Source organism: Dreissena polymorpha, chromosome 1, assembly GCF_020536995.1.
Source record: "Dreissena polymorpha isolate Duluth1 chromosome 1, UMN_Dpol_1.0, whole genome shotgun sequence".
In the NCBI taxonomy this organism is placed as follows: domain Eukaryota; kingdom Metazoa; phylum Mollusca; class Bivalvia; order Myida; family Dreissenidae; genus Dreissena; species Dreissena polymorpha.
Window position 1 is genome coordinate 108,983,880 of NC_068355.1, and position 24,500 is coordinate 109,008,379.

Sequence of the window (24,500 nt, forward strand, 5' to 3'; positions counted from 1 at the left end):
GTCAAGGTCATCCTTCCAGGTCAAATATATGGGTCAAAATTGCTCATGTAATGTCACTTCTGCAATAATGAAGCTAGCAATTTTATATTTGAAATGCGTGTGTATCTCATGGAGCTGCACATTTTGAGTGGTAGAGGGTCAAGGTCAAGGTCATCCTACAAGGTCAAACGTCATATAGGGGGACATTGTGTTTCACAAACACATCTTGTTGACTATCAAAAAAGTGCACTAGATTAATAGAATTCCCAAGTTGGTATAAACACATTTATTTTACAAATTTTCTACTCTCCAAATCATTAACATGTTGTTTGTAATTTGTTATTTTAGAAAGGTCTATCTATTATTTGTAAGATGTATTAATCTTGTTTCTGACCAAGGTATTATGTGAAGTATTTAAATGAATGATTATGTTATGTAATAAATGTAAAGAAATATCACTATGTATTTTTTTAGCAATTCAAGCATGGTTCAAAATGTTGTTTGCTCAGGTGAGCTTTTCTGACCGTCTTTGTCCGTCCGTCCACATTTGTTTGTAAACACTCTAGAGGCCACATTTATTGTCCGATCATTATGAAACTTGGTCAGATTTGTCCCAATGATATCTCGATCGAGTTCGAAGCTGTCTTATGCTGTGTCAAAAACTAGGTCACTAGGTCAAAAAAAAGAAAAACCTTGTAAACACTGTAGAAGACACATTTCATACCCAATCTTCATGTAACTTTGTCAAAATGTTTGCCTTAATGATATGTTGGTTGAGTTCAATAGTGGTTCCTGTCCTTTGAAAAACATGGCTGCCAGTGGGCTGGGCAGTTTTCCTCATTTGTCTAAAGAGAAACCTTGTGAACACTATAGAAGTCACAAATTTTGGCCAATCATCATGAAAGTTGGTTAAAACATTGGTTTTATTGATATCTCAGATGAGTTCGAAAATGGTACAGATAGGTGAAAAAACATGGCCGCCAGTGGGCGGGGCATTTTTCTCTATATGTATACATGTATAGTGAAAACATTTGAACAGTCTAGAAGTCACATTTTTGGCCCAATTTTCATGAAATTTGGTCAAAATGTTAGCCTTAATGATATGTTGGTTGAGTTCAAGTTCAAAAGTGGTTCCGGTCCGTTGAATAACATGGCCGCCCGTGGGCGGGGCAGTTTTGCTTATTTGGCTTTAGAGAATCATTGTAAACACTCTAGAAGTCACAATTTTTGCCCAGTCATCATGAAAGTTGGTCAAAACATTGGTTTTATTGATATCTCGGACGAGATTGAAAATGGTCCAGATCGGTGAAAAAACATTGCCGCCAGTGGGCGGGTCATTTTTCTCTATATGTATAAAGTGAAAACATGTGAACACTCTAGAAGTCACATTTTTGGCCCAATTTTCATGAAATTTGGTCAGAACATTTGTTTCCTTGATACGAGAGTTGAGTTCGAAAATGGTTCCGGTCAATTTAACATGGCTGCTGGGGGGCAGTTTTCTTATATTTATATAGTAAAAAAAGCTTGTGAACACTCTAGAAGTCACATTATTTGCCCAATCATCATGAAACTTGGTGAAAAGATTGGTTTTATATATATCTCAGATGAGTTCGCAAATGGTCTCGATCGGTCAAGTTTTCCTTATGTTACTAGAGGGAAACCTTATGATCAAACACTATAGAAGTCACATTTTTTTGCCTAATCATCGTGAAACTTAGTCAATACATTGGTTTTATTGATTTCTCGGACAAGTTGGAAAATGGCTCAGATCGGTGAAACACACTTTTTAGCTCACCTGATTGCTCAGGTGAGGTTTTAGGATTGGTCTTTGTCCGCCGTCCGTCCACATTTGGTTTGTAAACACTATAGCATTCACATTTCTCAAGCATTCTTTATCAAAGTTGCTGAAAGATCTCAGTCAATTTTGATAATGAGCAAAATCACATAATTAATGCCATAGTTATTGCCCTTAGATTGTCCAAATTTTCTTTATATTATACAAAATCCTTGTAAACACTCTAGAGGTCACAATTTTTATTTCAGATTTAATAAATCTTGGTCATAATATTTATTTTTGTAAGCAAAGTTTGATGTTTAGTTAGGGGGGGGTCAACTCAAAATAAAGGTTACCAGGTCAAATCTTACAAAAACAAAAACACTCCATGCGCCAGAGTTTTGGTTCAATAATGACGAAACTTGACCCGAATGTTTGTCCGGGCAATATCTAGGTAAAGTTTGACATTTGGTAAAGATTGAATGAACTGACTCCTCTCAGGTGAGCGAACTAAGGCCATCTTGGCCCTCTTGTTTTACAAATATTGAATCAATCAAAAGCCCAAGCTCAATTGCAAATGGCATTATGATTGGTAAATATTCTTAGTTGAGATTAAGTGTATTTCTCATAAAAATTGTCAAGTGAACATCAAATCATGAATGAAACAAGCTCTCTGAGTGGTCAATTTTGAAGTTGATGATTACAAATCATACCGTTTTGATTGGTCAGTTGCACAATTATAAGAATGTTTGGTTTGTTTGCAATTGCATCTAATAAATGACATGAGTTATAATAGGTGTTGCAATGTTCTCAAATGTTTTTTTAAATAAGTGAATGTTTGCAATTGCATCTAAGTTTTTATTTAGCATTTTCATCTTTTCATATTTATGCTCCCTTCGAAGAAGAGAGGGTATATTGTTTTGCTCATGTCGGTCAGTATGTCCGTCCACCAGATGGTTTCCGGATGATAACTCAAGAACGCTTAGGCCTAGGATCATGAAACTTCATAGGTACATTGATCATGACTCGCAGATGTCCCTTATTGATTTTGAGGTCACTCGGTCAAGGTCACAGTGACCCGAAATAGTAAAATGGTTTCCGGATGATAACTCAAGAACGCTTATGCCTAGGATCATGAAACTTCATAGGTACATTGATCATGACTCGCAGATGACCCCTTTTGATTTTGAGGTCACTAGGTCAAAGGTCAAGGTCACGGTGACCCGAAATAGTAAAATGGTTTCCTGATGATAACTCAAGAACGCTTATGCCTAGGATAATGAAACTTCATAGGTACATTGATCACGACTCGCAGATGACCCCTATTGATTTTCATGTCACTAGGTCAAAGGTCAAGGTGACCCGTAATAGTAAAATGGTTTCCGGATGATAACTTAAGAACGCTTATGCCTAGGATCCTGAAACTTCATAGATACATTGATCATGACTCACAGATGACCCCTATTGATTTTGGGGTCACAAGGTCATAGGTCATGGTGACCCGAAATAGTAAAATGGTTTCCTGATGATTACTCAAGAACGCTTATGCCTAAGATCATGAAACTTAATAGGATCATTGATCATGACTCGCAGATGACCCCTATTGATTTTCAGGTCACTAGGTCAAAGGTCAAGGTCACGGTGACCCAAAATAGCAAAATGGTTTCCGGATGATAACTCAAGAACACTTATGCCTAGGATCATGAAACTTCATAGGTACATTGATGATGACTCGCAGATGACCCCTAATGATTTTCAGGTCACTAGGTCAAAGGTCAAGGTCACGGTTACTCAACTTAGAAAAATGGTTTCCGGATGATAACTCAAGAACACTTATGCCTAGGATCATGAAACTTCATAGGTACATTGATCATGACTCGCAGATGACCCCTATTCACTTTCAGGTCACTAGGTCAATGTCACAGTGCCAAAAAGCGTATTCACACAATGGCTACCACTACAACTGACAGCCCATATGGGGGGCATGCATGTTTTACAAACAGCCCTTGTTTAGATAAGGATTTATGTTTTGAAACTAATAACTGATTTGTGTTGATTGGTGCATCTTCTTCTTAGACACAATCGTGTATAAAAATTAAGTGCTGTAGGATAGTTGTATTTATGATTTTGGGGACTTGGTTTTTAAGTTAAATTGTCATATTAGAGGCTTGTTCATAGTTTGACAAAATGACTGTTTAAGAAAATGTAAAAGATTAAAAAATTAATGTATTTCTTTTATTCAGACAAGCAGGAGAATACTGATAACTCATTAAAAAAATGTTCAAAATATATTTTTGTTTTATTGATAATCACCAATAAAATATTTATTAATATTGATTAAGCTTTTTAATGATTATTAATAAAAAGGAGTATTACCAAAACGATTTTTATACAATCCAGAATTTAAAAGCCTGTGTTGATATGCTTTGACTTCTAGAGGTTCCGAGTTAATCCACAGCAGTAGCCAATTGTATAAATCTGTATAACTCTTATCCAGCTGATAACTTTTGGTTATCTTATCATAACATTGAAGATAACCAAAAGTTATCCGCTGGATAAGAGTTATCCAGATTTATACAATTGGCTGCAGGACATTCAATTTATTTGTATTTTATCATTGTTATTTTAATCATTCAAAAGTATTTCAAATAATATGATAATAGGTGCTACCTAATTTACGGGCAAAAGCTTTTTAAGTTTTTTTGATAACCATGTATTTTTAATAAATATATGGACATGATTGTGTTCAAAATATTATAATTGTTGCAATAATTAAGTAATGCATCCAAAAAAATCAATCTTAAAACGAGTTACATGTTCCTAGCTTACAGATCTAGCATCTTATATAAAAAAATTCTAGCCACAGGAATTTAAAGCTGGTTGGGTGGCTGTGGTATAGTGGATGGGGTGTCTGCTATCTTGCTTAGTCACTGGGAGGTCTCTGTATTGATCCCTTAAGTGGGTGCATTCTTAAGATAACCCTTAAGATATACTATGGCGTACCATTTGGGTTGAAAGTCAAGAAGACCTACAAGGTAAAACGAGAAATGTACGTCGAAGTACAATAATTGTACGTCGACATACACATATAAAATACACTTCGAAGTATATATTTGTACGTCAAAGTACAATTTGAACTTCGACATACATGTTTGTACTTCGACATACACATTTTCTGAACAGCCAATCAAAAAACTTGTCTCTTGAGCCGCTTTTCCTTCAGATTTATTCATAATAAATGTTTAAAATCTCTTTTTTAATTGAGGACAAAATGAATAAAAATATCAGAATGGCAAAAAAAAACACATAGAAGTTTCAAGTATTTAATGCATTGAAATAGATTATATACAAATTTGAAGAAAATTCAATTGTTACCTTTTTAAAATTAAAATTATTCAGCATATTGTGAGTATTTATTGATCATGCGGGGCGGAATATCACGACCGTCCAGCGCATTACTGTGTAGGAAATTCCCAAAGGTAACAAAACAGTTACCAAAATTTAACGGGATAAATAATGTATAATAACCACCCCGTTGGTCGTATTTTGTGATAACCATAACTTGCATAAGTCAGAGGTTAATTCCGCCACGCCAGGTCAATAAATACTCACAATATCTATGAGTTAGCGGTCGATAGTCGCATAATTTGGTATAAATTTATAATAATAATGTTTAATAAATACGCACACTATCTATGAGTAAGCGGTCAATCGTCGCATAATTTGGTATAAATAATAATAATAATAATCTTCAAAGTCAAATATCTCTAAAAGCAACAGATGTAAGGTGTCTTCTGATCGGCTAAATCGTCGCATAATTTGGTATAAATAATAATAAAAATAATCTTCAAAGTCAAATATCTCTAACAGCAACAGATGTAAGGTGTCTTCTGATCGACTAACACTCAAGGTCGGTGAAAATTGTACGTCAAAGTACATTTCTCGTTCTACCTAGTAGGTCTTGTAGAATTCGACGTCATGGTACGTCATATAGACACTAAGTACTGGTCCTACCCAGGAAACAGTTTGTTTCATCAAATGTCTCAATTCAACTTGACAGCTTGCTAAAGCAGTTGCATTAAGCATACAGTACACTGATTTAACATAATCAAAATCATGTGATGTGTCAAATCAATTTTGATTGACAAATTTGACAGGATTTTTTTTTAATCCAATAAGTTTTAGACTGTCAAATAACACACACTACGTATTGAAAGCCATGCTTGGAGCTTTCGTCTGTATACCACTGACTTCATCAGAAGAATGATTTCTACTGTTGGGAAACGTTAACAACGCAAATTGTATTCTTATTTATCATCAATGTATAATTATGTGTAACAGCATAACAACATACTTGTTTCGCAATTTAAATATTTAAAAAATTCAGGTATCTTGCAGGTTTCTAATTTTCTTTCGCAAACTATTGTTGAATAGTTTAAATTGTGTCGCCACTAAAACTAGCCATTTTGTAGCAATTCTTAAATCACAGTCTAAACTGCATACACTTAGCTCTATAGTTACAATTTGAATGCAAATATTAGAATGCATCATGTTATATCATCCATATTTTTTTATTTAAACATTCAAATAACACATAACACAGTACATATATAAAAATGTATGTGGTATTGTGTGGAGATACAAAACACTTCACATCATTTATTTGCACATAAAATAATAGTTACAAAATAAGTAATACTAAAACACTGCCATCAACCTACAGTACAAGAATATACGTATATGAAATAACAAAGTGGTGTTATTTTATTACCTTTTACAAAATTAACAATGCTGGTTTTGTACTAGCCATAAAACATTTATCATGGAGTAACAACCAATTTATTAATTACACAATAGAAAGGAAATCAGATTAATTGCATTATGCATTTACTAAACAAGCTATTTGCTACGGTTTAGAATTACACTATCTTACTAAAAATGATCACAACAGGTACTTAGTGCTTTTACATACTTGTGGTAAGTTTTGTATGACTAGTTTGACATTTATTGGCAGACACTTTTTAAATTTGCATGGGAACTTTCATATTTTTTCAGCATAATTGCCTTCAAATTGTTAATTTAACATACCTTTGACATTGTTTGCACATCTGATCTTATTATACCATAGCTGATTTTTGTTTATAGATCGACAGATATGGACTTTTCAAAGTTATATAAAAGTTCACACATGTTCCATCCAAGTAAACCAACAGAACCAATAAAGATCACCACAGATAATACCTGGACACCTACACTGTTAGGCCGTAATTTAGCTATGTTGTAGTGGCCCCTCTGATAAATGGTCTCTTCTTTAGAATCTCTCTCTGATATGTACTATTTTGTTAAAACTTCTTTAGAGTGCGCTTAGTAAATTTTAATTGTTAATTTAACTTAATTTACAGACGGGTTAAACTTCTTAATGTTCCATTTCTCAGAATTTAGCAACGATTTAAATTGATTAACACTTGTGGCAGCTATTGTTGATTCTTCCAAACTGTTCCAGTAATGAATTGATCTTTTACTAAAGGTGTTGAGTCTTAAATTACTTTTGGAATTCTTGCCTCTTAGTTTCAAGTGATGACCACGAAGATTATCCTCAGCCAGATCGAACAATTTTTCCCAGTTTAAATCATCCAGCTTATGTAAAGATTTGGATTTGGATCATATCCGCCCTGTCCCTTCTGTACTCAAGTGTGACAAGTCCCAACTTTCGAAGTCTCTGGTCGTATGGTAGATGTGCCACCAATGGCACTAGTTTAGTTGCTCTTCTTTGAACATACATTAGTAGCTTTCAAATATTTTCTTACTAAAAACAATACGCCTCTGTTCCCATTCGAAGTAGGACTAAAGACATCATAGTCTGTAAACTTCAGATCATTTATACTCAGTTTTTCATTAGCTGCCTTTGGAAAAACCTCACAAATTCCAAATATATCCATGTCTAAAAATGCCTCAAGTTCTGCAACTTTATTCGATAACAAATCAACGTTTGTAAAGCACAATTTCAAAAATGTATCTGTATCTTCAGATGAACCTTTTGACAAATTATTTGAACACCCTGCATAATCCACACTTTCATTTGAACGACTAAAAACTGAACATTTTGAACGTAATTAACAATAATTGAACATTTTTAACGCGATTAACTGTGCTTTGAACATGTTTAACTGTTTACATATTTATGCCCCCCTTCGAAGAAGAGGAGGTATATTGCTTTGCTCATGTCGGTCGGTCTGTCGGTCGGTGTGTCGGTCCGTCCACCAGGTGGTTGTCAGACGATAACTCAAGAACGCTTGGGCCTAGGATCATGAAACTTCATAGGTACATTGATCATGACTCGCAGATGACCCCTATTGATTTTGAGGTCACTAGGTCAAAGGTCAAGGTCACGGTGAGCAGAAATAGTAAAATGGTTTTTGAATGATAACTCAAGAACGCATACGTCTAGGATCATGAAGTTACGCATACGCCTAGGATCATGAAACTTCATGGGTAGATTGATCATGACTTGCAGATGACCCCTATTGATTTTGAGGTCACTAGGTCAAAGGTCAAGGTCACGGTGACCCGAAATAGTAAAATGGTTTCCGGATTATAACTCAAGAACGCATACGCCTAGGATCATGAAACTTCATGGGTAGATTGATCATGACTCGCAGATGACCCCCTATTGATTTTGAGGTCACTAGGTCAAAGGTCAAGGTCACGGTGACCCGAAATAGTAAAATGGTTTTCGGATGATAACTCAAGAACGCATACGCCTAGGGATCATGAAACTTCATAGGTAGATTGATCATGACTTGCAGATGACTGCTATTGATTTTGAGGTCACAAGGTCAAAGGTCAAGGTCACGGTGACCCGAAAAAGTAAAATGATTTTAGGATGATAACTCAAGAACGCTTTTGCCTAGGAACATGACACTTCATAGGTTCATTGATCGTGACCCGCAGACGACCCCTATTGATTTTCAGGTCACTAGGTTTTTTAAACCTCTTATAAATTACCACACCCCACATTATAATTTTTTTTTTAAACAACATAAATTACCACACCCCACATTATACCCCCCAACCCTTATGCCTAGGATCATGAAACTTGATAGGTAGATTGATCATGACTAGCAGATGACCCCTATTGATTTTCAGGTCACTAGGTCAAAGGTCAAGGTCACGGTGACCCGAAATAGTAAAATGGTTTCTGGATGATAACTTAAGAACGCTTATGCCTAGGATCATGAAACTTAATAGGTACATTGATCATGACTGGCAGATGACCCCTATTGATTTTCAGGTCACTAGGTCAAAGGTCAAGGTCACAGTGACCCGAAATAGTAAAATGGTTTCCTGATGATAACTTAGGAAAGCTTATGGCTAGGATCATGAAACTTCATAGGTACATTGATCATGACTCACAGATGACCCCTATTGATTTTCAGGTCACTAGGTCAAAGGTCAAGGTCACAGTGACAAAAACATATTTACAAAATGGCTGTCACTACAACTTAGAGCCCATATGGGGGGCATGCATGTTTTACAAACAGCCCTTGTTATATTACAATCACTGTGAACCAAACCATTTAATGACCGTCCCCCGACCCTTGAGGGGCGGGGAGAGTAGTTCCTGTTGCACCAGCTGGCAAGTTAATTGCTTGTCTGGGTTGAAGTTCAACGATTACTGTGTGTATAGCTTGGAAATTTTTATAGTTCAGGAATCCCTCCTTTGTTGATTTCTGTAAACCAAAACTGTCAGTTTTGCTGGATAGAATGGCTTGTGTGATGCCCAGCTCTTGCCTTGGCAGAACAGCTTCTAAAAACGGAAAACCAACAAATATCTTAAAATTTGATCAATAATGCAGACAATTTATAAATGTTTTTTGTTGATTTCGAATCTGAAAGATTTTTTACGTAAGATTGTGGTACGAAAATCCAACGGTATCGGATTTTGTGGTTTTAGGCCTAAACTTATTATAGTGATATGTAACCTTTCGGGATATCGCTAAAGTGCGAGCAGACGAGGAGTAAATACGTTTAAAATTTAAGCTAAAAGACTAAAAAGTTAGATCGGAATATCTTTAAATTTTGTGAATAAATGTGTATCTGGTGGATAACAACGACAACTTACCAGAATATTGCTCATGATCACACGTAAAACTTTTTTCTGAGAACGAATGGAAAATGCGTCACGAATTTTGACAAATTGCTGACATGGATGTTCAATTGTGTTTGTTCCGACACTGCTTCGTAGATATTTGTTTTTGTGCCTGGCTGAGAAAATGCAGTTTTGTTTTGTATTAGATATGTTTTCAATAATACCCTACCTATGCACTGAAATCAGCCTGATATTAAGGTGTGAGATATATATAGGTGTTAATATCAGTCAATGTTTATATATTAGTCTTAATCAACTATAAAGTCATCATTTTTGTAGATTCAACAAGACAAACAAGTTGATATTACAATGTAGTGTATTTTATACACAAAAAGCAACAAAAATAGCTAAAACGTATAAAACAACAGAAAAACTGCTATTGACAACATGTTAGTCACTTTTGTTCCAAGGATAACTGATCAGCAAAGTGGCTTGTGATATGAGGTTACACAGGAGAGGAGGAGCATAGATTGTGATGCAAAACAGCATAATCCACACGGCTGATACATACTATTGGAAATATGGACTTGTGGAATATTCCTTTTATTATATGCATTCCTGTACGTTACACAAACCCCATTTGGAGAAAAATCATTAATGTAGTTAATGCCAAAAGAACATAATTTTCCCAAAGTGGTGAAGCAAAATAAATCTGGCATGGTATATTAGTGTTTTTAATAGGGAATATCTTGTATTTGACATGAAAGTTCAGCACACTCATACCATGGTAACTCCTGGAGTTGGCTTATGTCTCACAAGTGACATATCAGATCAGGTTGGCAGTTTCTTCTTTTATGGTCACATAAAGGTTATCTGTGTTACCTTAAATACTATGTAGCTAGAAGTGCCATTGAAACTTAACCCATGCAACTCCCAGAGTGTATTCTTGGATCTTGCATCAAAAGCTTTTCATTAAATTGAAGTTGAAATTTTGGTTGGTTCTAAGAAAAAATAATTTGTTTTAGCAAACCTTTTTTCTCAAATGCAACATATTATTTAGACTAGTAACTACTTCTGCAATGTTCTCAGCAATTTTGGCAGCCAATGTAATTTAAGTAGCTTATTACAAATATTAGAAACCATTGGCTATATCTCTATCTGCAGGGACAATTCACTTTCATTATACAATCTTGTGATGTTTGTGTACCAAGGAATTGTGTGCTAATTCTGTCGACGTCTGAATATTAGTTTGCAAATGCAAACCATCATAGCTAATAAATTTGTTGTGATTGCTAATGCTTTTTCTATCAATAATTCTAAAAGTGACAGTGCATGATTTTGGTTACAAAAATGTGCCAAATAATATGTCTAAATTTATAAAAAAATAATGACGAAAGTTTGTAAATGTGAAGTCAATAAGATATATTTGCATCAGTGTAAGGTTGATATATGTCATTGAAATTGGAACAGTGTGAATAAATATTTAATGTGAATATAAATATTTGAAATTTGTTCAAATTAGACCAACCTTTCAATACTATCATTCATTAATGTAATGCATTGATTTCATTCCCACAGTGACAATGTTCTGTTCTAAGAAATCCCTTAACTCTGACACTGACAATTTATTATTATGTTTAAAGATGCCTTTCCACTGAGAATGTCTTATACCAGATCACACTTTACCACTGACTACAAGTAATAAATAACATCCTACAACTGATACTTCTTATCTGATTGACACAGGTGTATGCATAGAGGTGCCTAATCCTATTGACACAGGTGTATGTATAGACATGCCCTTATCTGATTTACACTGGTATCTGTATAGACATGCTCTTATCTGATTGACACTGATATATGTATAGACATTCCCTTATCGGATTGACACAGGTGTATGTATAGACATGTCCTAAGTCGATTCAAACTGGTGTATGCATAGACCTGCCCTAATCTGTTTGACACAGGTGTATGTATAGACATGTCCTAATTTGATTGAAACTGGTGTGTGTATAGACATGCCCATATCTGGTAGACACTGGTGTATGTATAGACATGTCCTAATCTGATTGACAGTGGTGTATGAATAGACATGCCTCATCTGATTGACAGTGGTGTTTGCATAGACAAAGCTTATCTGATTGACACAGGTGTATTCATTGACAATCATGACAACTGTTCATTACAAACAACCATTGTAACAAAATACCATTTCCTTTTGTTTATCGACATACCGGACCACTTTCAATTACTGATTGCTATATAATTACACAGGTATCCACAATATATAACATGTAGCAGGGAATATTGATATTGCTAGGGACATATTGCCAGGAACTTTGCCACTTACCATTACATATTGCTTCAAACCTAACCACATATTGCCTCGACACGGGCAATGACATGCTTGCAATCAAATCACTGACCAAGACATTGCTGGACACTGTGTAACTTAATATCAATGACACATTTCTACACATCAGAGTAGCATTGTTAGACATATTGTCACTTTCACTGTCATTGTAAGACATCTTGTCACTGTCAGTAACATATTGCTTTAGACTTAACCAATAACAATTAAATAATGCTCGGCACTTCCACAGCCAAAACATGTTTCTAGACACAGTGCCACAGCTTATGACATATTGCAGGAATTTTACCAAGGAGAATTATAAGATTCTATACACATTACCACTGTCAGTTATATATTGCAAGACATAGTGGTAATTTCTATCGACAACACAAAGTTACATATTGACATAAATCATATAGCAAACAATGAAACTGCTCGACATCTTTCTACTGACAAAAATAAATATTGCTAGACACATGACCATTTGCCAGTAACATATTCCTTGACAAATTACCACTGAGAATGACCTATTGATGGAAATCGTGACACTGTCTCTGGTAAGTTGTTGACGTCTTACCTCTGACAATGACATTTTGCTAGAAATGTTGCCACTGAAAATGACCGTTTGCTAGACACTTTGTCGCTGAACATCGCTTATTGCTGGACACGTACAATTTATGTCAATGGTATAATACGGGACACATTATATCACATACAAAGACATACTTCATTATACCTTGTAACAACCTGTCGATGAAACGTTACTAAACATTTTACCACTGATAATGACTTAATGCTATACACCTTGTAACTTACCTTAAATCACGAATGGTTAAACCTCATTGACAATGACATGCTTAGACACGTGCTTTTTTTTGTTAATGACATTCAGTGCTGATAAACTGCCATTGGAACAGTTCACGTACGCATAGTCATGTTCAATAACCAATCAAACGTTATTTAAGACATGTCTCTTAAACGAATATACTTTTAAATCAAGGAACGTGATAATGACTTCAAGGAAGTGCTGATAATGACTTTTATATATTACATCAAGTAAAACATAAATACTAGTTATCAAACGATTCAACAGATTGTCACTTAAACCAGTATCTAGAATTCGAGAAAAACTCAAGAACTCCTTCTAAGAAAGTTAACGTCATGTTGTCGGCATATGACGTCCCTTTGACGTTCTCCATGAACGCGCAGTGGCCTCCCTTGTCCAACATGACTAGAAACAAGTTCGGGTACAGTCGGAACACGTCGAGTGGAATGTTCTCGTGCACCGAAACGCAATCGTCCATGCTGTTCACGCACAACACGGGCACGGCAATATCGTCGACGTCACGCATCGGGTCGTTACGTTTCCAGAACGCTTCGAACGCCTCTATGCCGTACATCTTGCAGTAGACATGGTAGTCGAACTCCTTCAGAGTCCATGCCCTCAAAATCACCGCCTTAATGTCAATGACCTTGTGCAAGGCCTTCCAGTAATTCAACAACATCCGCTTCAAGCTGATGAGAAGTATTAGCTCGTACAGTTTCGGTATTTGTTCGAAGAATTTTTCCGTGTTGTCATACGACGGGGAAATACACACCGCCGCTTTGATTTGCGAAGAGGACCCGTACTCTCCCAGATAGGAGAACAAGGTTGCGCATCCGGCCCCAATTCCGACCCCTAGAAGCGGCACGAAAGGGTAGCACTCTAAAATGTAGGTTATCACTTCCCGCGCATCGCTGGGGTCGCCGGTACTAGTTAGTTTTGGTGACGTCAGTAGACTGTTTCCATGACCCCTTCGATTGAAAACCACCGGTCGGAATCCCCTTTTCGCTGCTTGTATACAGAGTGCCGCTACACTCAGTGCATCGCCGGTAAGACGAGGAAACATAAGAATAATCGGACTGTTTCTGCGAAGCTCAATTTGCTCGTCAATGGCTAACCAATCAATAGCGACGACGCCTTTACCGCTCCGAATGTATTCGCGCCGAAAACTTACGTCAGCGTTCGGTGTGTTTAACAATCCTAACAGGGTCTGCATATAGCCGTTGCGCAGAAACCACGGTGGCCGGAAAGGGCGGCTAAGGAATCCGCGCCTGCGAACAAGGTGAATCGCAAGCGACGATTTTCGGGAGTGAAGTTTCGGAATAATATCCTTCATATGAAAAAAGTCAAATGGCCTCTTGCATGCCACGTATAAACATAGACCCCAGCGTATTATTATCAATATAAAACTTTTCAAGGACGAAAATAAACACAATATTACCATTTCCAGTTGACAAGCAACACAAGGTCTATATCTATAAATCATAAACAGTTTTGTTCACTTCTTAGCACGATATTTATTCTCTTCATTGAACATTCATGGGTATGCGCAAACTTGTTCTTGCATATGCTTATTCACAATCGCGATGATTATGCTACGAGTCATAAAGAAACGTATGACTGTTTAATAAATCCCGAACCAAACCGCTTAAAAGCGCTAGGATGACTTCTTCCGAATGATAACGTGTTGAAGTAATAGTATTCGCTTTCAAAATCATAGATTAATCTGCCAGAACGTGCTTTTAACCGCAAATTGTGTATCAGAAGTGGTAAAGAATCCGTACAGATATTTTAATATCCTTAGTTTTTCACTCAAAACTTATGCGGTTTCATGTTTTGTTATATTTAGGAGATGAAATCCTCGTTGTTCAATCTGACACTTAATATTAATGTTGATGTGTGTGCAAAAACTGTGGGTTCTTTGTGCTAAATTATGCCGCCTTCAATAAGCACGCGTGACAATTATTTATTCAAATTTTGAAGCATTTGCAATAAACAAATGTATTATAATAAACATGTCAATCAGTGCCTTGAACATGTGCCTTAAGGGGACAGTATCTCAAAAGCGGATGAAGTTATTCATTTTTTTTTCAGAATGAGATAGACTATTCTGGGCAAAAACAAAACGACCTCGACGGTGTTTGTGGATTTCATTAAATGCTATATATGACGTATGTCCGGTTAAACGTGGCGGAATACAAATTTATAGTAGGGATAGATAGTCAAATAGAAAAGTTTACTTGTGCAACGAGTCGAGGATCGAGTATAATAGATTTGGTTATGTGTTCGCCGTTGATATTTTCATGTATTGATCAGTTTGAAGTTCTTGATCCGAATTTATTATCGGACCACCGTGTGGTACAATTTCACATGACTTCTGTTAAAAAGTATTGGTGTTTTAATTAAAGTGCTATAAATGAGTGCGATAAAGTATCACACGTATTTACGTGGGATAATGACAAAAAGGATATTTATATACAATCTTTATATAATGCAGGAACTATGCAATCTTTGATCAATATATGTAATACTATCGATCATACAAATAGTTCGGCGTCATTAGATAATTATTTAGAAAATAAATGTTCTGAATTTGATAATGTGTGTTCACCTTTATTCAAGAAGACCATAAACACTCAAGTTAGAGGTAAACATCGTGAACATAAAAAATAATCGATGGTTTAATGACGAGTGTCAAGGGCAAAATCTGTATTCTATAATAACTTGAATATATTTAGAAATGACAGGTCGGATTAAAATAGAATTTTGATGGTGCAATCCCGGAGCAACTTTACAGTTTAGTTATTATAAAATAAATATAATTATGATTCAGAGCAGAAAAAGATTTTTCAACATAATCGGTTTTTAGATGCAAACAAGAAAAATGTGTTTGTCAGAAACACTATGTCCCCTTCTGCGCTGCTTTGATTTTTTTTTTACCTTTGACCTTGAAGGATGACCTTGACTTTTCACCACTCAAAATGTGCGGCTCCATGAGATACACATGTATGCCAAATATTAAGTTGGTATCTTCAATATTGCCAAAGTATTCATAAAATGAGCGATTTTGGCCACATATACTTGACCTCTGACCTTGAAGGATGACCTTGACCTTTCACCACTCAAAATGTGCGGCTCCATGAGATACACATGCATGCCAAATATCAAGTTGGTATCTACAATATTGCCAAAGTATTAATAAAATGAGCGATTTTGGCCAAATATATTTGACCTCTGACCTTGAAGAAAGACCTTGACCTTTCACCACTCAAAATGTGTGGCTCCATGAGATACACATGCATGCCAAATATCAAGTTGCTATCTTCAATATTGCAAGAGTATTCATAAAATGAGCGATTTTGGCCACATATATTTGACCTCTGACCTTGAATGATGACCTTGACCTTTCACCACTCAAAATGTGCGGCTCCATGAGATACACATGCATGCCAAATATCAAGTTGGTATCTTCAATATTGCCAAAGTATTAATAAAATGAGCGATTTTGGCCAAATATATTTGACCTCTGACCTTGAAGAAAGACCTTGACCTTTCACCACTCAAAATGTGTGGCTCCATGAGATACACATGCATGCCAAATATCAAGTTGCTATCTTCAATATTGCAAGAGTATTCATAAAATGAGCGATTTTGGCCACATATATTTGACCTCTGACCTTGAAGGATGACCTTGACCTTTCACCACTCAAAATGTGCAGCTCCATGAGATACACATGCATGCCAAATATCAAGTTGCTATCTTGAATATTGAAAAAGTTATTGCAAATGTTAAAGTTGGAGCAAACAGACCAACATACCAACGTACAGACCAACAGACAGGGCAAAAACAATATGTCCCCCACTATAGTGGGTGGGGGACATTAAAATATTGGAAGTTATTAAAGGCATCGGTAAAGCCTTGCAAGTCAGATATATTAAAGACTGATGATTTTTCCGATATTTTAAATCCATTAATGATCCAGACACACATTTTTATCAGCCAGATGAAGACATTTTGTATTATAATGAAAGATATCTTAACGAGGAATTGCAGTTAATGTTTGATGATTTAAATATTGAAATAACAAAAGACGACTTTAAAAAGGCATTTACATCTTTAAACAAGAGGGCCTGAAAGTCCCAGAGTCGCTCACCTGAGATAAAAAGAAATGACCTGTTCTTTGCAGCCAAATATATCAATGAAACAAATGTCCAAACCAAGTTTCATGAAGAATGACAACAAATGGCCCTCTGGCGGCCATGTTTTTTTTAACAGAGCTGAACCATTTTTGAACTCTTCCAAGATATGTCCAAATTTCACGAAGATAATGTCTTCTAGACTGTTCACATGTTTTCACTATATACATATAAAGAAAACTGCCCCACTGCCTGGTGCCCATGCTTTTCCACTTATCACGGCGGTTTCCAAACTCGTCCGAGACATCCACATAACTAATGTTTTGACAAAATTTTATGATGATTAAGTAAAATTTGTGACTTCTAGAGTGTTCACAAGCTTTTTTACTATATAAATATAAGGAAAAAGACCCCGCCCCTGGCGGCCATGTTTTTTTTTATAGATCCAAACCATTTCCGAACTCAAATGTCGTATCCAGGTGTGGTAGTGCGGTCTCGTTTACTTACGCGCGTGAACTGGTGACGGGATGGTTACGAGTTATGTAACTTTGTGAGCACTTATGTAATGCGGAAATATTTATTCCACAATCGCTTATTTCCGGTCAGGATGACACTGCTGACTGGTTGTAATTCAATTCGGTAAAGGTATTGCCGTTTACTTGAATCATTTTATAAACATATTATTCAACAGTAGGCTGTTTTACACTAAACAATTTAGAAAAATGAAAATGTATCAATTTTAAATTTTATTTCATTAATATTGTGTATCATTCATTACCGGAAAAAAGGTAAATCTTGATTTTGAAGATTATTCTGAATGTGTTTTTTTATCTCCAGAAACTTATAATTGAAATTATTTCCTTATTGTTTTCATAGACTATCCATTTGATATTTGCTAACATATCTTACATATGATTATATAGAGTGAATCATTATGGAATCTTGTTTTGATATGAAGTTCCCATTTAAATTACATATTTGTTGTTAATTGTTAAAACATGCATTAAATACTCCCACTGTGATATAAAATATATCAAACGGTTCAAGGTCACATAACCCCAAACCGGAACTCCTGTTTTTAGGGTTACATGCAGTCAGTTTGATACTTAGCACACATTGTTGAGTGCATGCTGCCTAGGTATTGTAAAATACATTGCAAATGGTTAGTTTTGGTATCAACTTGAAGGTATATTTGTAAGCAATAAGAAAATAAGCCATTTTTGTGCTCTACTTTTTGTGTTGATGGTTCCCCGCTTTAAAAGTAGGTCATACTATTTGAGCCCAAAATGGTTGTCTGCACAGCTGTCAAAACCGGTTTGCCTATTCTAAGGTAAATATTTTGAGTTAGCACACATAGACTTTAATGACATGCTTTTTTTTTTCAAAAGATTATGCATTTATCTTTTCAATGATGTATGATGATAAAGTGGGTATGCGCTTGATCATGATAAAAATTGATATCGAACTTCAACTATTTTATATGTAATATAGAAGGAAATTAATTGCGCATGCGTAACCTCAACCGGCTTTTATAACTGACCACTAATATTAACATCTGGCATACAGCACAGTGAGAAGGTCAGTAAGCTGAGTGGTAAAAAGTTACACACTGCAATGATCAATATCTGGGGTCTAACAAATTCTAGAGCAGAACTAAAAATAGAATGGGAAATATGACTCAGCAGGTTAAACAATGGAGATAGATACTGCAAAATTGTGTACATGTTGTCTTCATTTCAGCTTTCTCTTAGCTTACCATAAACTTGTAAAAATGACTAAAACAGTTGTTAATTAAGAAAATTCTGTGTTATGAAAAACAAGGCCATTGTCAAGCAATATTGTTCCCTACCGGCTCCACCATTGTCAGAAATTCCACCATTTTCAGTTTTTTTGGTTGCCATAGCAACCACAATTTTTGACGTAGGAACGAAATGAAATGACGTGCATAATGTCCATATTGCCATCTATCCATGTTGCAAGTTTCATAACAAAATATAAAGAACTTTTAAAGTTTTCGCAGGATCCAGAAAACCACCATTTTCAGCAGTATTTCTAGTCTATTTGTTGCCATAGCAACCAAAATTTTTGACGTAGGAACAAAATGAAATGACGTGCATAATGTCCATATTGCCAACTATCCATTTTTCAAGTTTCATGAAAAAATATTAAGAACTTTGAAAGTTATCGCCGGATCCAGAAAAGTGTGACGGACGGACGGATCTTAAACCATAAGTCCCCTCCGGTGAAACCGGTAGGAGACATTTAAATAAAACAGTTAATGGTACATAATACTGACATAATAAAACCAAACTTTACTACACAGGACACAAATGTTCTAACCAAATTTCATGAACATCGGGCAACTGAATTTAATAAAACTAGAGTGTTAACAAGATTTTACTATAGCCGTATAGGGAAAAATGCCCCGCCCAATTGGAAGCCATGTTTTTCAAGCAAACATAATTATTTTCGAACTCATCCAAGATATCATTTTGGAAGCCATGTTTTTCAAGCAAACATAATTATTTTCGAACTCATTCAAGATATCATCGAGACCAATCTTCTGACCAAATTTCATGAAGATTGAACAATAAATGTGGCCTCTAGAGTGTTAACAAGGTTTTACTAAAGCCATATATAGCCATATAAGGAAAAATTCCCCGCCCCTGGTGGCCTTGTTTTTAAAGGAACAAAAACCATTTTCGAACTCATCCAATATATCATTGGGACAATCTTCCGACCAAGTTTCATGATGATCGGAAAATAAATGTGACCTCTAGAGTGTTAACAAGGCCATACATTTCAATATAATTTAAAATAAAACTTAAGAAGAACATGTCGAAATAAGCGAGAAATCGAAAATGTCTGTACAGTCAAATTCGCCAGAATGTATATCATGCATGTACGATGTGAATCATCATTTAGTTTTATGGTTGTTTTTAAATTCCTGCAGCGATGTCTATTCATACGACACACGAACACCTACTCCGATTCTAATAAAAAGACGAATTCTTCGGTTATTGTAGGAAAATATGTACGAAATATCTTCGTCACCATCGGCTCGGGCGCTAATTTGTCTTTGCTGCATTTTATGAAATTCGTCTTCAATATCTTGCCTATTTTGTGTTATTGTAACATGTATTTATCAATATATTACAATTTAACACATATAAAAAATCGTATAGTCTCGCTTTAATTGTTTGACAAAAGAATGCCATATTGTACAGAATCATCAAACAATAAAAGACATATTCAAAAGTTTGCTATCTTCCAAAATGTATAACTATCATTTATAACTAATTCCACTTAATCTTCTTGTGCTTAAAACAAATATTTTAAAAATGGAGACTACTCTGTCAAATCAACATAATTTTTCATTTGCAGTTACTTCCCTTGACATATATTATATATATATATTGTTCAAAAGCTGTCATTACTATATAAATATAAGGAAAATGACCCCCTCCCCAGCGGTCATGTTTTTTTACCGATCCGAACCATTTTCGAACTCAACTGTCATATCCAAACTAGAGCTTTGTTACAGACGTGACGTATACCCCCATGTGCCGCATTGACACAGACTATTTTGCATGCTGTCATCACAAAACAAGAGAATCTAATTTATGGCAATTTTTAAGAATTATTATGCCATTATCATTTATAGCAATTTTGACCCTTGAACTCTTGAATTCTTCCACATGACACGCCGTTCAATGACTGTGAACAAAATTAATGTACAGAGTCGTTTTAAAATCTCACAATGAATGACATAGTTATGGTCAAGACAAGATCATTTATTGCCATTTTTGATCTTTGAACTAAAAGTGTGACCTTGACCTTGGAGATATCGACGTAATTCTTATGCGCGACACACCGTCCAATGATGGTGAAAAAAATTGCCACATGATTTTAAAATCTCACAATAAACGACATAGTTATGACCCGGACAAGCTCATGTATGGCCATTTTTGACGTTTGAACTCAAAGTGTGACATTGACCTTGGAGATATCGACGTAATTCTTTCGCGCGACACACCGTCCAATGTTGATGAACAAATGTGCCAAATGATTTTAAAATCTCAAAATGAACAACATAGTTACGGCCTGGACAAGCTCATTTATGGCAATTTTTGACCTTTGAACTCAAAGTTTGACCTTGACCTTGGAGTTGTCGACGTAATTCTTTCGCGCGAAACACTGTCCAATGATGGTGAACACATTTGCCAAATGATTTTTAAATCTAACAATGAACGGCATAGTTTAACCCGGACAAGTTCATTTATGGCCATTTTTTACCTTTGAACTCAAAGTGTGACCTTGACCTTGGAGATATCGATGTATTTCTTTCGCGCGACACACCGGCCAATGATGGTGAACAAACGTGCCAAATGATTTTAAATTCTCACTATGAAAAACATAGTTATGGCCCGGACAAACTCATTTATGGCAATTTTTTACCTTTGAACTTTATGTGTGACCTTGACCTTGAAGATATCTACGTAATTCTTTCGCGCAACACACCGTCCAATGATGGTGAACAAATGTGCCAATGATTTTAAAATCTTACAATGAATGACATAGTTATGGCCCGGACAAGCTAATTTATGATCTTTGAACTCAAAGTGTGACCTTGACCTTCGAGATATCTACGTAATTCTTCCGCGCGACACACCGTCCAATGATGGTGAACAAATTTTCCAAATGATTTTAAAATCTCACCATAAATGACACAGTTATGGCCCGGACAAGCATTAGACCTTTAAACTCCGAGTGTGACCTTGACATTGGAGATATCAACGTACTTTTTTCACACGACACATCGTCCCATGATGGTGAACAAATGTACCAAGTCATTTTAAAATCTAACGATAAATGACATAGTTATGGTCCGGACAAACTTTCGGTTTAAAACATACTAAGTGACCCAGTGTCCTAGTTTTTGACCTGGCATGACCCATATTCAAACTAGACCTAGACAACATCGAGATACAACTAGTGACCAAGTTTAATGAAGATCGGATGAAATTTTGGGACAGACCGAAAAAGTGACTCCTATATAGCCCCCATTACCAGTGATGGGGGTATAAAACACATGTTCTGACCAAATTTTATGAACATTGGACCAAAAATGTGACTTCTAGAGTGTTCCCATGTTTTCACTATATACATATAGAAAAAACTGCCCCGCCCTCTGGCGGGCATGTTTTTTCACCGATCTGGACCATTTTCTTACTCGTCCGAGATATCAATGAAACCAATGTTTTGACCAAGTTTCATGATAATTGGGCCAAAATTGTGACTTCTAGAGTGTCCACAAGGTTTCTCTATAGCCATATAAGGAATACTGCCCCGCCCCCTAGTGACCTAGTTTTTGACCCAGCATGACCCAGTTTCGAACTCAGTCGAGGTATTAATGGGACAAATGTTCTTACCAAGTTTCATGAAGATCAGACAATAAATGTGGCCTCTAGAGTGGTAACAAGGCAAAATGTTGATGACGGACGACGCACGACGGACAAAAAGCGATCACAAAAGCTCACCATGAGCACGTTGTGATCAGGTGAGCTAAAAATTGAAAATCTGCTGGTCCTGATTACATTTATAGTAGTGTGTTAAACACGTTGTTAGAAATGAACACTTTCTGAGGGAATTATATTTACTTTTTAATTAAATGTTTGATAAAGGTTATTTTCCAGAAACTTGGAGCGAGGTACTACTTGTTCCGCTGCATAAGAAGGGGGATTTAGAAGACCCGAGTAATTATAGAGGAATAACATTGTTAAGTACTAATGGAAAATTATTTATTAAAATAGTTGATAGTCGATTGAACGTATGGGGGGGCAATAAAGTTTATATAGAAACTCAAGCCGGATATCGAAAAGGTATGGGTACTATTGGCAATATTTGTGTACTGCAGGGTATTATTGCGCATATTTTGAATCAAAACAAACAAGTGTTCCGCGATCGGAGATATATGCCCCTCTCCAAACAGGGCTTTTAACTAGTGACCCCAATTTCAATAGGGGTCATCTACTGTACAAGGCCAATTCGCTTGTTACGTATCAAGCAAATCGGTCATTCGTTGATGAGTTATTGATCAGAAACGCTTTTCCCACTTATTGTGCCAGTGACCATGACCTTTGACCCAGTGACACCAATTTTGGTAAGGGTCATCTACTGCCCAAGACCAATGCGCATGGGAAGTATCAAGCCAATCGGTGAATCAGTTGATGCGTTATTGATCGGAAAGATTTCAAACTAAGTGTGTAACTGTGACCTTGACCTTTGACCTAGTGACTCCAATTTCAATAAGGGTAATCAACTGTCCAAGGCCAATGCACATATGAAGTATCAAGCCAACCGGTGAATCAGTTGACGAGCTATTTTTGGGAAACGATTTCACACTTAGTGTGTAACAGTGACCTTGACCTTGGGCCTAGTGACCCCAATATCAATACGGGGCATCTACTGTCCACGGCCAATGCACATGGGCAGTATCAAGCCAATCGGTGAATCAGATGAAAAGTTATTCATGAGAAACGATCTAACACTAAGTGTGTAACAGTGTGATTGACCTTTGGCTTTGTAACCCCAATTTCAATAGGGGTCATCTACTGTCCAATGCCAATGCACATGGGAAGTGTCAAATCAATCGGTGAATCAGTTGACGAGTTATTGATCGGAAAAGATTTTACTCTTAATGTGTAACAGTGACCTTGACCTAGTGACCCCAATTTCAATAGGGGAAATCTACTGTCCAAGGCCAATACACATGTGAAGTATCAAGCCAATCGGTCAATTGGTTGACAAGTTATTGATCGAAATTGATTTTCATACATAGTGTGATAGTGACCTTGACCTTTGATCCAGTGATCCAAATTTCAACAGTGGTCATCTATTGTCCATGGCTAATGCACATGTGTAGTATCAAGCCAATCGGTCAATTCGTTGAGTTATAGATCGAAAACTATACACCCTTAGTGTTTTAGTGACCTTGACCTTTGAACTACTGACCCCAATTTCAATATGGGTCATCTACTCTCCAAGGCAAATGCACAAGTGAAGTATCAAGCCAATCGGGCAATTTGTTGACGAGTTATTGATCGGAAACGATTTTCACACTTACTGAGATAGTGACATTGACCTTTGACCTATTAACCCCAATTTAAATAGGTGTCATCTACCGTCCAAGGCCAATGTACATGTCAATTATCAAGCCAATCGGTCAATTTTTTGAGGAGTTGTTGATCAGAAACGATTTTCACACTGGGTGTTATAGTGACCTTGACCTTTGACCTAGTGACCCCAATTTATATAGGGGTCATCTACTGTTCAAGGCCAATGT

The 24,500-nt window shown here is 36.1% G+C and overlaps 1 protein-coding gene across 1 annotated transcript; it reads right to left on the minus strand.

The window, feature by feature from the left end:
- Positions 1-10,596: 10,596 nt before the first annotated feature.
- Positions 10,597-15,063, minus strand: LOC127843999 (protein ABHD15-like). Its single transcript, XM_052373967.1, has one exon. It carries the CDS (start codon positions 14,502-14,504, stop codon positions 13,293-13,295), a length of 1,212 nt encoding a protein of 403 aa, XP_052229927.1. The 5' UTR covers positions 14,505-15,063; the 3' UTR covers positions 10,597-13,292.
- Positions 15,064-24,500: the final 9,437 nt, after the last annotated feature.